At 34.7% G+C, this 13,347-nt stretch overlaps 1 protein-coding gene across 1 annotated transcript in view; it reads right to left on the reverse strand.

Annotated features, from left to right (window-relative positions):
• The window catches only part of LOC5574609 (disks large-associated protein 1), a 172,848-nt gene that overhangs the window by 68,908 nt on the left and 90,593 nt on the right, over positions 1-13,347 (reverse strand). Inside the window, exon 3 of the mRNA XM_021845802.1 lies at positions 8,865-9,883. Within this exon, the coding sequence (XP_021701494.1) occupies positions 8,865-8,934 (70 nt within the window). The 5' untranslated portion in view covers positions 8,935-9,883. The remainder of the gene's footprint in view (positions 1-8,864; positions 9,884-13,347) is intronic.

The following is a 13,347-nucleotide window of genomic DNA, read 5'->3' on the forward strand; positions in this document are numbered from 1 at the left end:
ATCTAGGTGGGTAGGTATTCGGTGTAGCTATCTACTGGCTATTTGTTTTGTTTGTTCAACCATCGCGCGCACCGGCAACGGCAACGCAATCGTGTGTTTGCTGGATGCAAGCCGTTTTGTACTAAGCACACAGGTCCAACCAAACTACAACAAACGATTTAAACACAACGCTCGAAATGTACAGCACTGACTCAATGCCTTGTTTTTACTTTTTTTGTAAAGGTGTGCTGTTTCAGCAGCAGTTAGCAAGTTGCAGGGCAGTGTCGATTCACACAGTTCAAAACAAAATGTGCTAGAAAAAAATACAACAAAAAGAAAGTAGAAACATTTGTTTCTAGACCAACATTTAAAAATACTGTACTTTGCAAATGTCAGCAAAAAAATGCTATCTAATAAGATGATGGAATGGGCAAAACTTCTCACATCAACCTCGGTTTATTCCGTTAAAGAACTTCGTGTTCTCAAATGTAAATCTCGACTTTTAGTTTGAAAGTCAAACAAATATAAAAATAAAGAAATATTGTTTTTTTACATAATCTGCCGTATTTCGCATATTTTTCTCGCGGCCCATTGGGTTTACATATAACATGGGAGAAGTAGGCGTAGAATGGCAGTACAGGTCGGACTCGTTTATCCAGCGACTCGATTATACGGAGTACGTTTTTTTAATATTCTTGTTTTTCAGTTATGCATAAATTTGAGATAATTAGTATTGCATTATAAAATAAAAATGGTTTAGCAGTTGTTTGTGTTCATTTTTTTTTTCTTCTCGAGACCTCTAATGTTTCTAGAAATAATGTCTGGCTGCGCTACTGCTACATATAAATAAAATAACGAAAAAAGGTAATATTTAAGTTCACTTATCGCATAGATAATTTTTTCTTTTAGTGATTCGATTATCCGGAGGATGCGATTATACGTAGTGAAAAAAAAAATATCGATGCTCCGGACAATAAAATCCGACTTGCATTGCTATTTTAAATTTAGGGCTGAATTTAATTCCCAGTCGGTCAAGGATCTTTCCAAATTGGAAATTTATATGATTTTCCTGAGCATATAGTATCATCGATAAACGAAGGCGAACATTTCAACTTTCGCAAAGAAAGCTCTCAGTAACAGTAAAACATAGAACACTACGCTGAGAAAAGATTCTGTTCCAGTGAAGACGTAAGGGACAATTTCAAATATTACATTCATTTTTTATATCTAGGTGTTCTGAGTTAGACAACACTATCATTCTAATTTGGTAAAACAAAATTAGGCATTTATTAACATTTTGGTAACAACATATTACATTTCATTTTTCGTAGCAGTTCTGATGTTTTACAGGTATGTTGGTTTATCCTGCTTATAAAAGAGAAAACAAATCGATTGACCGCTCGAAACTTACGCTGATGTTTTTCTTCATGATTTCGTGCACTACAAGTATACTTTGATTAGATAGTTTGATTTAATGATAAAATGATTTTCAGGACTGTGACAGAACTTTGACAGCTGCAGTAGAACTGTAATTTTCAATAGAACCGCAATATAATTAAAGTGTTTGCTTAGCATTATTCAATAAATTTCGTCAAATATCTTAAATCAATTCCATTGGCGTATTTTTGACTTCGAAGAAACGGACACAGTTTAAAAAATAAAACAAAAATAGCATGATTATTTTATAACAAGATTCCACCAGAATATGTTTGTTCCAAGGAGGACTATGCACCTGAAAAGAAAAGTAATCGCCTATTTCAAAGCGTGGAAAATTACTTTCAAAAAATGGTCAAGAAAATTATTTTTTTTATCGGATCGCAAAACCGGTTTGTCACTAATTCCGAACACTCCATTTTACATAGTGATTTGTTAAGAAATTCACTCAAATTTCTTCAAAGGATGATCAATTCTCCTATGATTCAAGACCTCTACATTGCATAGCTCTAGAACTATAAATAGGGGAAGGGGTGGTAAAATGAACACCTTAAGGAAATCATCTTGTTTCTGATAGAAAAACGAGAAATTTGTATAGTTCTATCCCACAACATCAAAAACAGGGATGTTATCTATAGCAGCAACACGAATTCAGACTAACATTGCTGAATTTTCACATATTTTTGTCGCTGGCAAAAAAAGATGGAAATGTTCATTTTACCTGCACTATGTGGGTAAAATGAACAGCGGTTGGTGGTAAAACGAACACCATGCAAAAAACGTGAGCAAAACAAATATTTCTGAAAATTTTCATTGTCCCACCGAAAATACATCCATTAATGATTGTAACCCATTCAAAAAGAGTTCTAAAGGTATCATATTTGGCATCATATCATAATGATATTCACTTCACTGAAAAACCTCAAGTCTTCCGAGCTAAAAGTTACGTCAGTTCTAATTTTCAAGAGTGGTTTTCTGAAATCTTAGTTTTCGTTGATATTTTCACTTCGATTGGTTTACGTATCAACTCGAACACTCAGGTTTATGCTCTAAGTCGTCCGTGCGTGATAAAAATTCATCGAAATTTGTTTTTTCTCGGTAAAAGGCACGGTGTTCATTTTACCACCCCTGTTCATTTTACCACCATTTCCCCTACTCATCTTTAAAATTACGATTGCTCGGAATATGAGTCATATTTAAAATTTGAAACAAAACGGTAAGCAGTTGAAAATAAATGTCATTTCAAATGGAGATCGCTATGGAAAATGTATTGATCAATTTAGTTAGCTCTCACCTCACCTTTAGAGTACCCCGTCTTAAGGTGGGGTTGGATATCAGATGGTTAACTGAATTGATTTTTGTGTATTTCAAATTTGTGTATTTTGTGTATTTGGAAATTAAGATGATTTTTTTTTTGGGTCAAACTTCGGGCCATAACACGCATATTAGGACAGTTTTTTACGACTTTGAAAACATTTTTGTATTTTTGAAAATTGTTTGAAAAATTTTATAATTTTATAACTTACTAATGCATGGGTTTAATTTAACATGTAATACAAAAAATTGTACATTTTTCTACAATCAACCTATCACAGAACAGCCTTGTGGAATTGAAATAATTACAAATCGATTTTTCCGGTAGTTACACGGAAAATAAATACAGTCGCCTCTCCACATCTCGATATCGAAGGGACCATCGAGATAGGGAGAGATCGAGACAAAGAAGAAATATTTGATGAATACCAAGAAAGTAATACACAAACAGACGTCATTTTGCGCTCCTAATTTGTTTTGAATCCCAAAACTTTGGTCTAGTAACCTTCGATATTGGTCATATCGACATACGGAGAGAAAATTGAGAACGAAAAATCAACAGAAACACATCGAGATACGGAGATATCGAGATAAGGAGGATATAGAGATATGGAGAGTGAAAATGTATGCAGACTGAAGGGACTTATGAAATCATCGACATAGGGAGAGATATCGAGATGTAGAACATCGAGATGTGGAGAGTCAACTGTATGTATGTTCCAGAAAAAATAGGGAATTTTATATTTATAAAAGGACAGAAAAAACTCAAATGTTTATTATTGTCCAAATACGGTATCCAGAAAAGGCTTCAAGAAAAAATGAAAAAAGCTATGGATGTTCAAATAAAAATTATAAAAACCAAAATTCATAGATTTGCGCATAGAAACAAATCGTTGTCTAAAACGTGTTTAGGTCGATTAAAGATAGCAAAAAATGATACTTAGAACGCACATAAAAATTTAGGTATTAGAGTGTTGAAGAAATTTTTAATTTTCTTGCGCAGAACAACATATACTTAGCTAAAATGTGAACAACTCAAAAAAAATTGGTGATTTAAATTTCCGCGACAACCAAGAATGCTTATCAAATGTTCTGGAAGTACCTTCAATCATCAAATTCAGATATGAAGAAAATACTCCATTCGAAATTATGAATGAAAAGCCTTTCCTTTAAAATGGGATTCAGATTTATGGAGAGCAGCGACGTACCCAGAAAATTTCTCTGGAGGGCGTTTTGTATTTTTTCATAGATGATATCTTGGGAAAATCAGGGCTTCCCTAAGAGGAGCAAATAATCTATGCATATCATATGTTGGTATCATACCATAATAAAGTATTGTTCAGAAGTCAAAAGTATTCAGTAGCAATTTCCTTCTGCTCGGGTTGCAGTGACTGACCATCTTGGAAATAAAATCTTTAGAGACATTTTAACTGAAAAAATAAGAAAAGGAATCTAACCGAAACCACGACATTAGAGTTTTATTTCTCAATCGAACAGACATTTCTCTAAGAATATTCCAAAAATGTTTTTTATCTCTAGTGACATTCTGGCAAGTATAACTCCTCGTTTTGCTGTAGATTTAACTCACATATTACTCCGAAGTTTTCTTCATAAGTTTGATTTGTGATTTTTCACGAACTTTTAAAGTATTTAAACAAATATAATGTCATGAATTAAATTTAGATTTTTTCTAAAGATCGGGAATCCTTCCAAAGATCGTTTCATTTTTGAAAGAAGTTCCAAATTCTCCAGAAATTTATCCATTGATTTACCCAGGGTTTTCTGTAACATTTCATTTTAGAGTATCTTCAAAACTTCTCCAGGAATCATACATTTTTTTTAATTTCTCATGGAAGTCTTCAAAGATTTTTTTCAATCATTCATTAACATGAAGATATCCCTACATGGAAATGTCAAGGAAATTTTTCAGATTTCTTGGACAAAACTTTGAAAAAATCACTAACACGACGAACGCGGGATATACTACAATAGATCAAATATTGGTCGCAGCGGTTTATGTTCCGAACAGAAAAAATGGGAAAAGCAAGCAACTCATTCCATCGGTCAAACTTTTTGCTCATGAGACCTTGGAGGTTAATATTGTGTTGATATCGTAAGATTAATTTATCAGCTTAAGATACTTACATTTATCAGTTACAACTATGCCGAAGACCGCATTCGAATCGGGCGTCTTATTGATTTATATTCAACCGGAAATACTCTAACTGTGCTCATTTAACTTTTGAACAGACAACATTGCCGCATCTGGTCCGAAAAATAGCACACAAAAAACATGGCAGAACAGCTCCATTTTTGTAGCCAAAGATTTTCAACTCATGCTAAAATCAATAACTTATAACTGATATGTCCGATGTGGAAACCAGGGCTGGTAGCAAGAATTGGTACCGAAAAAAGTTATTTTAGTGACCAAATTTGAGAAATAAGTGACTAAAAAGTGACTTTCTATTCTCGAAAAAGTGACTAAAAGTGACTTGAAAAGCAAGCCGTAATCAATTTTAGTTCAATTCTAGTATACTGTTTCACGATCAATATCAATCATGATAGGGAATATTCCATATGATCTTCTGCAGGTAGTAAGTCTAGTTGAGTACCATTTTTGGACATTTTTATTGTGCTTCCAAATTTACAAGATATCACCTAGAATTTTTTCAATCAGGTTATTTTATATTTACGTAAATAATCCTTTTTAGTAGATTTTCAATATTTTCAAAATGTTGTGTCTTTTATATTACCAAAGTATTTTATATTAAATTAATTTGAACCCAGGACTCTTGTATGCTAGACGAGCGCTTTACCAACTAAGCTACCGAGCCACTTGGTGACCCAATAACTGAGTTAGTTACAAGTTTTAGAATTCAAATCCCTACAGACCACGCGAACCCCTTTCATAACCCATGTCCTTCCATCTCATGTTCCTACACACGCGGAACGAGCGAGTGCGATTTATTTAGTGTTGAAACTGTTTGCCTATCGTACCTACATCGCTTCCCAGCCGAGCACGTGGATTTTTTTCATAATTTCACCCATAATTTGTCCATCTTTACCACGCGTTATGAGTTAATTAATTTAATAACCATGCGGATTGGATTACCGAACAGCTCAATATAAGTGTCAATTTATTTTATATTGTAAATTTTAATAAGAATTTGGAACATTTGTAAAAATAAAATTTTTGTTATTTCACATTTCCATTTAAACTCCAGTAGAAGACTACCTAATAAGGTCAATATTTTTATGCATTAATCGATATTTCAAATAAAAAATGATGTCAGAAGATCGAATTTGATTGGAATATTGCTTAAATCGCGTCCTTTAAACGCCGACTAAGGAAGACATTTTCCATCAGTAAGTTTAATGGAAGGTATTCACGTTCTAAGACTTCCTCGTAAAATTACGACAAGTAATTTTTCGTTTTGCCGTAAATTATATACCTTCATGTATTCAATCTGTTTTTTTAAAGAAAAACCACAAACGAAAAAAAAAATAAAATTAAAACAAATCATATTTTTTGTGAGAAATTTTGAAAAATTTACGAGGAATTTCTAAAAAAAATCCTAGTGTAATTTCTGCTGAAACTTGTGTGAGTTATAATGATGAATACCTACAAGGATAACTGAAAGATCTCTCGAATTCTTGATGAATATATTTCTTGATAAATTTCTATGATAATAAAAGCATATTAATCCATAAATGGTCGGAGCAATAACTGTAATAATTGCTGTAGTATTAACTAGTGTGGAACCTTTAATGAAATTTTTAAGGAATCTATGCGGGTCTTGTATTTGAAAAAAAATATCAGTGAAGTGTTTGAGCCACAGTAATAATATTTTGAAATTTCTAGAGGAATCTAATGAGGAATCCCAGATGCAATTCATCGAGCAATTCTTGGAAAAGATTTTATCCAATAATACTTTAAGTAAGTTTTGAGAAATTCCGGAGAGTAATTATGGATGAATTTTTGAGAGAATCTTTATAAAAAGGCCTGGATTAAATGAAAAATGCGTACAAATTATTGTAGGGTTTCTTGTAAAAATGACGATTTTTTTTCGAAAACTCTATAATAAACCTTTGGGTAAAAACTTCTGTAGGGCATGCGGGAAGAATCCTAGAAGTAGCGATTGAAGAAATCTGTGAAAGAATCAGTGATCTGGAGGAAAAATCTCAGTTTTCTTCAAAGTAATCTCTGTGAAAATTACTGTAGGTAGTAGCGTGGGAATGCTCTAAAATTTTTATTATAAAATTGAGAAGAAATTCCTCTGAGCTTCTATTGAAAAATTGCTGGTGGCATTCCTGGTGGAGTTCTTGAAAGTATTCCAGAAGGAATCTCTGGATAAATAGTTACGTAATAGTCTCTGAAGGTTTCTCTGGAGCCTCTAGAATGTTGCTTCAGAATTCATTGCAAGAAGATTCTTTATGAAAAAGCGTTTTTATAAAAGGTAATTCAAAAAACAACATTTCAAAGGGTTTACTTTTTCAAAATCAGTTTAAAATGTGTTGGTTGTTTTACAATAATAAACTGATTGACTTTTGGATTAATTTGATAAGTAAAGAATCTATCTAGATTATCTGTTAACTCTCCCTTACTCGATATTTCGTATCTCGATATCGAGTTAGAGAACCACAGTAAAAGTTGGTTTTCATGGCTACTGCGATGGTCCCTCAGATCGCATTTGCACTGGTTTTGTGTTCCATAATTCGATACCTCCCTTACTCGATGGCCCCTTCAATATCGAGTTATGGAGAATTGACTGTAGAAACTAATGCATAGTATTCCTCTGGTTCGGTTTGCCTCAAGTTTGTCAAAAACTAATTGAGCTCTGGAGCTACCATGGGAAAGAGAGGGTTATGGCAAAAAAGTGACTTTAGATACCATATTGATTATAATGTCTTTAGAGACCTTAACTAAAAATAAACACTTTTTAGAGATATGCATTGAAATAGTATCCAAGCCTTCAAAAAAGATCTGCTTACCTGATAATATTTTATTTTTACTTGCTTTAATCTTTTCCTACAAATATTATTTATTTCATATGCTCATGAAAGATACCCAACTAGAACTGGGAATCGTATTTGCCTTTCTCATTTTAGCAATCCTAAGCCCTACTCCTTATTTCAACAAGTTATTCGGAATATTGAAAATAATTTAAAGTGAATTGACTGAATTTCCGGCGCAGCCAAAATTTTTTTGATTGAAGAAATGTTGTGTTATAAAAAGGACATACTCTGTCATAATTATTACTGGTTCGAGGTTTTTTATCCTGCGTATAGCCGAAATCCTCTGATAATTCCAGGTTTTTTTCCAGGTTGAATAAAATTCCCTGATAATTCCAGGTTTTCCAGGATTATTTAGGTAGAAGACACCCTGCTAACTTAAAACAGCCTAAATTAAGAAGGCCGATTCAAAATTTTCTCCCGAAAAATTAGCTCAAAATAGTTGAAAAAAGTGACTTATTGACGAAAAAAGTGACTTTAGTTGAAATGGCTTCAAAAAAGAGACTTTAAAGTGACTGGCCTCAAAAAAGTGACCAAGTCACTAAAAAGTGACTCGCTACCAGCCTTGGGAAACGGTCTTCGGTAAAGTTGTACCTGATGGATCGAACAGTATCAGTTTAAATACTAATTCGCAAGAATCGATTGAATGAATTGCTTGCTTTTCCCATAGCAATTTCAATACAAACTTTGAAAGGCTTGTGCAGTCTCAGTTTTCATCCAAATTAGCCCACACAGAATTTGATCTAGATTTCAATGAGCGGTGTGGAGGAAAAATGTTTTTTTGAACCACCCTTATGAACATAGACGGGTTTTCTCGGCAAAATTGTCTGAAACTTTGAAGCTCTTCAAATCGACGCATATTATGACTGAATGTGGGCTTTGTAGCTGTTAAATGATATCCCTGCCGAAGTGAATCAAAAGTGTCAAGAATATGGCTCCCTATGTAGTGCGAATTCCATGAAGGATAAAAGTAAAATTTGAACGTATTTTCCACTAACTACATAGGTCATTGAAGGTTGAAACAATTTGATTTGCTTAATTCCGTTAAAAACCGCATTTTGATTGTATTTGCCTAATACAGTGTTATTCACATTTTTTAATTTCTCGAATTACATTCCACTCACCTGAAAAATCCGTCGAATCGGCGTCTACATCGAGTGAACAACTACCAATGGAATCTACACTTCTATCCATATTCCGCTCGAGGACTCCGGATAGAAGCCAATTCCCGCTTCCGCTGCGCTTCCCGGATGCCGTTGATTAGCGACTGAACACTTACTCCACTTACAGTAGTCTGCAACTATGTATCCATCCACAAAGATTTGGCACCGATTCAAATAATCTATCCGCTCTTGTCTGCCCTAAATGTACCACGCAGCCGAGAAATCACGTTTCCCCGAAGAATACGATCCCAAATTTATCGGCCCACTTTTCGCACAAGCTTTTGCTTCGATCCGAAAAAAAAACAGCACACTTCTGCTCGATTGGGGGAAAATGGAAAGAAACCTAGATCTTCTTCGCGCACTTGAATCACTTCAACTATTTCGCCACTAATCAATTTTTTTCACACTTCATTCGATCCAATTTTCAACACAATGCTAGTTGTTGTACCCTAATTTAAACCAAGTGCTGCACTTTTAGACTGCACTCTCGAAACATAAATTATTTTGCAGACAAACCCCTTGAGCAGGGCACATAAATTGACAGCTCGCCAACTTTGTTCTCCGTACTGCGGACGGTTTCTTCTTCTTCTTCGAATCACTGAATCCACCTGAGGGGCGTGGGCCTGTTCCAGGCCAAGATTTCCACAGCCTTCGCGGTCGGGTTGCTTCCAGCTGTTGGATGACTTTACTGGGGCACTGACTGCTACCAAACTACTGCCGGCAATGCTGCCGCCGTTGACTGTCTGTCACACATCGTCTATAATTGAACATTCTCAGAAGTTTAGTGCCACGAGACTCGGACTCGGGTAAGACTCTGACTCTGACTGAGACTCTGTTGGATTGGCTGCACTAACGGACGAGATGCAGGTTCCCCTACCCTCTCGTGTGGGGGGAAAAACGGCGGCACGATTCAAGCACCGGATTAGCGCTAGTGAGAGACGCGGTTTGTGCTCTTTCCACCGATGTTTTTCTTATGCTCTCTGGAAATGGAAAGAGAAATAGAAAATATGTACTTGCATGAAAACTTGAGGCATGAGAGATCATTCAAGAATGGAGTCAGATAACGGTAAATCCAAGATGTAGGAGAAATTGAAGTTTGATTAATTTGGGAAGTAAGGAGGTGTATTTTTTCAAATAGTGAATGTAAGTTGTACATTACAACTTAAATCCTAAGCCATATCATACAATTTATTGCATGATTCATAATAGAAATGAAGTAGAATAAACACAAAACAGTATTTTTGAATTGCACAATTCTGTTCAAACGTGCCTCACGTTCTGTGCCAAAGATTTCCCGAATCCTAACGAAACAGATCTTATGTTGCGAGTTGAACTTCAAGCTAAAAATGTAATATTTTATGCGATTCATTTTCGACAACTTCCAAGGTGCTTAAATTTTGGTGAGAATTTATTATCGTAATGATCGTAAGGATGGAGCATGTGATGTAGTAGCAATCATCATTCATAGGCGTATAAAACATCAACTTTTTTCGTCATTTGAAACCAAAGTTTTTGAAACTTTGGGTGTTTCTGTTGAAACACAGCTTGGTAAATATACTTTCATAGCTGCCTATTAGTCTTTTCAATGCACTGGGCAGCAATAAGTTAAACAAATTTGGCACTCGCAATCCTGCTATATATTTTTTTTTGTCAGTAGCGATAGGGGTAGTACTGGCACTCTTAATCTGCCCTAAGCTCCTTCCCAGCATTTGCTTTTATAAGCCTCTATTGCGTTCATCACACAGACGTTCCTAAGCAATGTTGCTCAAATGGTCACTGTGTATCCTAGCAGCAATCAGCCCTTACCGTAGTTTTGCAGTCTAGTAGTTCAGACTACTATCAAACTATGATAAGGCCTGAAATGCTACTAGAGTGGTTAAAGTGAAGAACGAAATAGTTTTATTAAAAGGTCCTCATTCCCCATTTCATTTCATCACTCACTATCGTCACTTTTATTTTCGACACTATCACGTAGGGCAAGTCGCCTAATGTTGAACGGCTAAAAACGTCGCCTATTGTTGAACAGCCCATGTATTCCTTATGGCGTGTTCAACAATTAGCGAGCATTTTGACCGTTCAACAATTGGCGATTTACCCTATATCACCGATTATCACTCTTCAACTTTCGTAATACACTTCAGATATACTTTCTATTATATCACTTTTCACATCACACCATTTTCATATAAATTCATTGCTATTACCATTTACCATCTGTTAGCATTACTAAGTAATTAAAAGATACTCAATTTAAATGTTTCATTATTTTTATTGCTGTAGAGTCATTACTATTCAAACTACAATTAAGCACTATCAAGAAAGTTACAGTAAAATAAAATCACTTAGATCCGTTCTTCTGCACTCGCTGTCATTATTAACACTTTTATCATGCATGTTTGAAGAACTAGGCAATAATGTTTATATTCAGAGAAATGATTGCAAAATGTATTATGGCCTTTATTAAATTAGTAGAGTTCACATCATTATACATCATCATTATTATATTTTTAACAAAACTATCAGAATCACTTCCAATTTCATTTTCAAATTTTCATCACCATAGATTTTATTATAAAATCACTGTTAGCACCCTCACAATCACTAAATTTAATAACAACGCGCGCAGTTCCACCAAACACCTATTCTTATGTTGCATTATAAAACGATTGATCACACGTTTGCTTCGAAACTTAACAACCATTACTGATTAGTACAAAGGATGCTACAGCTCGTGGTAAACGAACTGAACCATCAACAACCAGCGCTGGTTTATAAGTAACTAATGAGCCCTGGCGGTCCCTCCGTTCGAAGAGGATATGCCGAAACATATTAACAGATCCTCCGCCTGAATGCAGCCGTTTCATGATAAATCATGAACCGTTAGAGGTGTGCCAAAGTATTGGGAAGGTGATATGTTTCACAGACGGGTATTATTATGGTGCACCTTCTAGTTTGGCACCGTCAAACCCTGTGATCGTAGCCAGGGAAATTTGGCACTCGCGATCCTGCTATAAAAATTATATGGCAAGATCTGTAGAAAGAAGCTAAAAAACGATTTTCACAATTAAGTAACAAAAATTTTGAAAATGAAATTTCTCATTTGAATCCTAGCTTTAAGCCCTTTTGGAAATTATCTAAAATTTTGAAAAATCCACAGGAGCCAATACCGGCATTAAAAGAGGAAAACAAATTATTACTAATTGTAAAAAAAGCTCATAAGCTTGCTATGCAGTTTAAAAGCGCTCAATTTTAATTTAGCAGTCACTAGTTCAAATGAAAATCAAGTTACTCAGGATTTCGAAAGCATTCTCAATCAAGAGAACGTTTTTGAAAATTCCTGGGAGAGTGATATGGAAGAATTAAAAACTATTGAAAAAAAAAATCAAAAAAATTTGATTCGTTCCAACAAATCTGAAGGTCTTGCTCTTCTAGACGGATAAAAAGCATTCGACAGGGATTTGTTATCTGTAAAACCGTACACTTCAGGTTAATTAAGAGAACTCCAAGACTTCCTGCAAGAGCTGGTGTTTCTCAAATGCTACCTTGGGGTCAATATTATACAATATTGGTTACATCCGATTTACCTAAATAACCTCAGGGATGTGAAAATCCTTGTTTGCGGATGACACAGACCTCTTTGCCAAAGGACGAAGTAGTAGATCTGTAGTAGATTGCAAAAAAGTTTGAATTTTTATTTTTCATCATACTTGCAAAAATGGAAAATTTCTAATAATGCTTTCAAACTCAACTTATAATATTTCCACATAAACCAAAGGCTCTTTTTTTTCAGGCCAGCCATGCTGTTTGCTATACCAATATGGACTACCTGTTGCAATACCTGGAAGAATGCTCTGTAGAGCAGATGATTTCAGGCACTTTAGGTCGCGGAGCACTTTTTTAAATTTAATTATTGTGCGGAGTACCTGCTCAATATTGCGACTACGTATGAAATCCGAAAAGTTCTAGTCTATTATTCTATTAAAAATTGGATTGAAAAACATTTGATTTTGAAAACCGGATAGATGTGCTCTAAGATTTAAAAATTGCTCCACTGTTGGCTTAAATTGGGACAATCCCACATTGAAAAGGAATTAAATTTGGTTTTCACCGTTTTTCTCGAAATATGGTGGTCGTAAACGACATAGTTGAGGTTGTTTGAAAATTTACTGACTTTTGTTTTTCGGAGCGATATTTGTGCTCTTGAAAACTTAAGGTGTGGTTTGTTCTGTATTCACCAAAAAATCATGACTTCAATCCTCAGCAATAGATTTTGCATACGCAACATTTACAAGTCATTACCGACTTTTTACTATACCAAAATTGCGGGTCTCTTTTCGAGACGGAGACATTATTTTAATGCAAGTCTTTTGAGGTACAGTAGTCATTGAAATTTGTACGCATCGTTGAAGATTGTTGCTAAATCGAGTCACAATATCGAATTAAA

The sequence above is a fragment of the Aedes aegypti genome, chromosome 2 (genome assembly GCF_002204515.2).
Source record: "Aedes aegypti strain LVP_AGWG chromosome 2, AaegL5.0 Primary Assembly, whole genome shotgun sequence".
Taxonomy (NCBI): domain Eukaryota; kingdom Metazoa; phylum Arthropoda; class Insecta; order Diptera; family Culicidae; genus Aedes; species Aedes aegypti.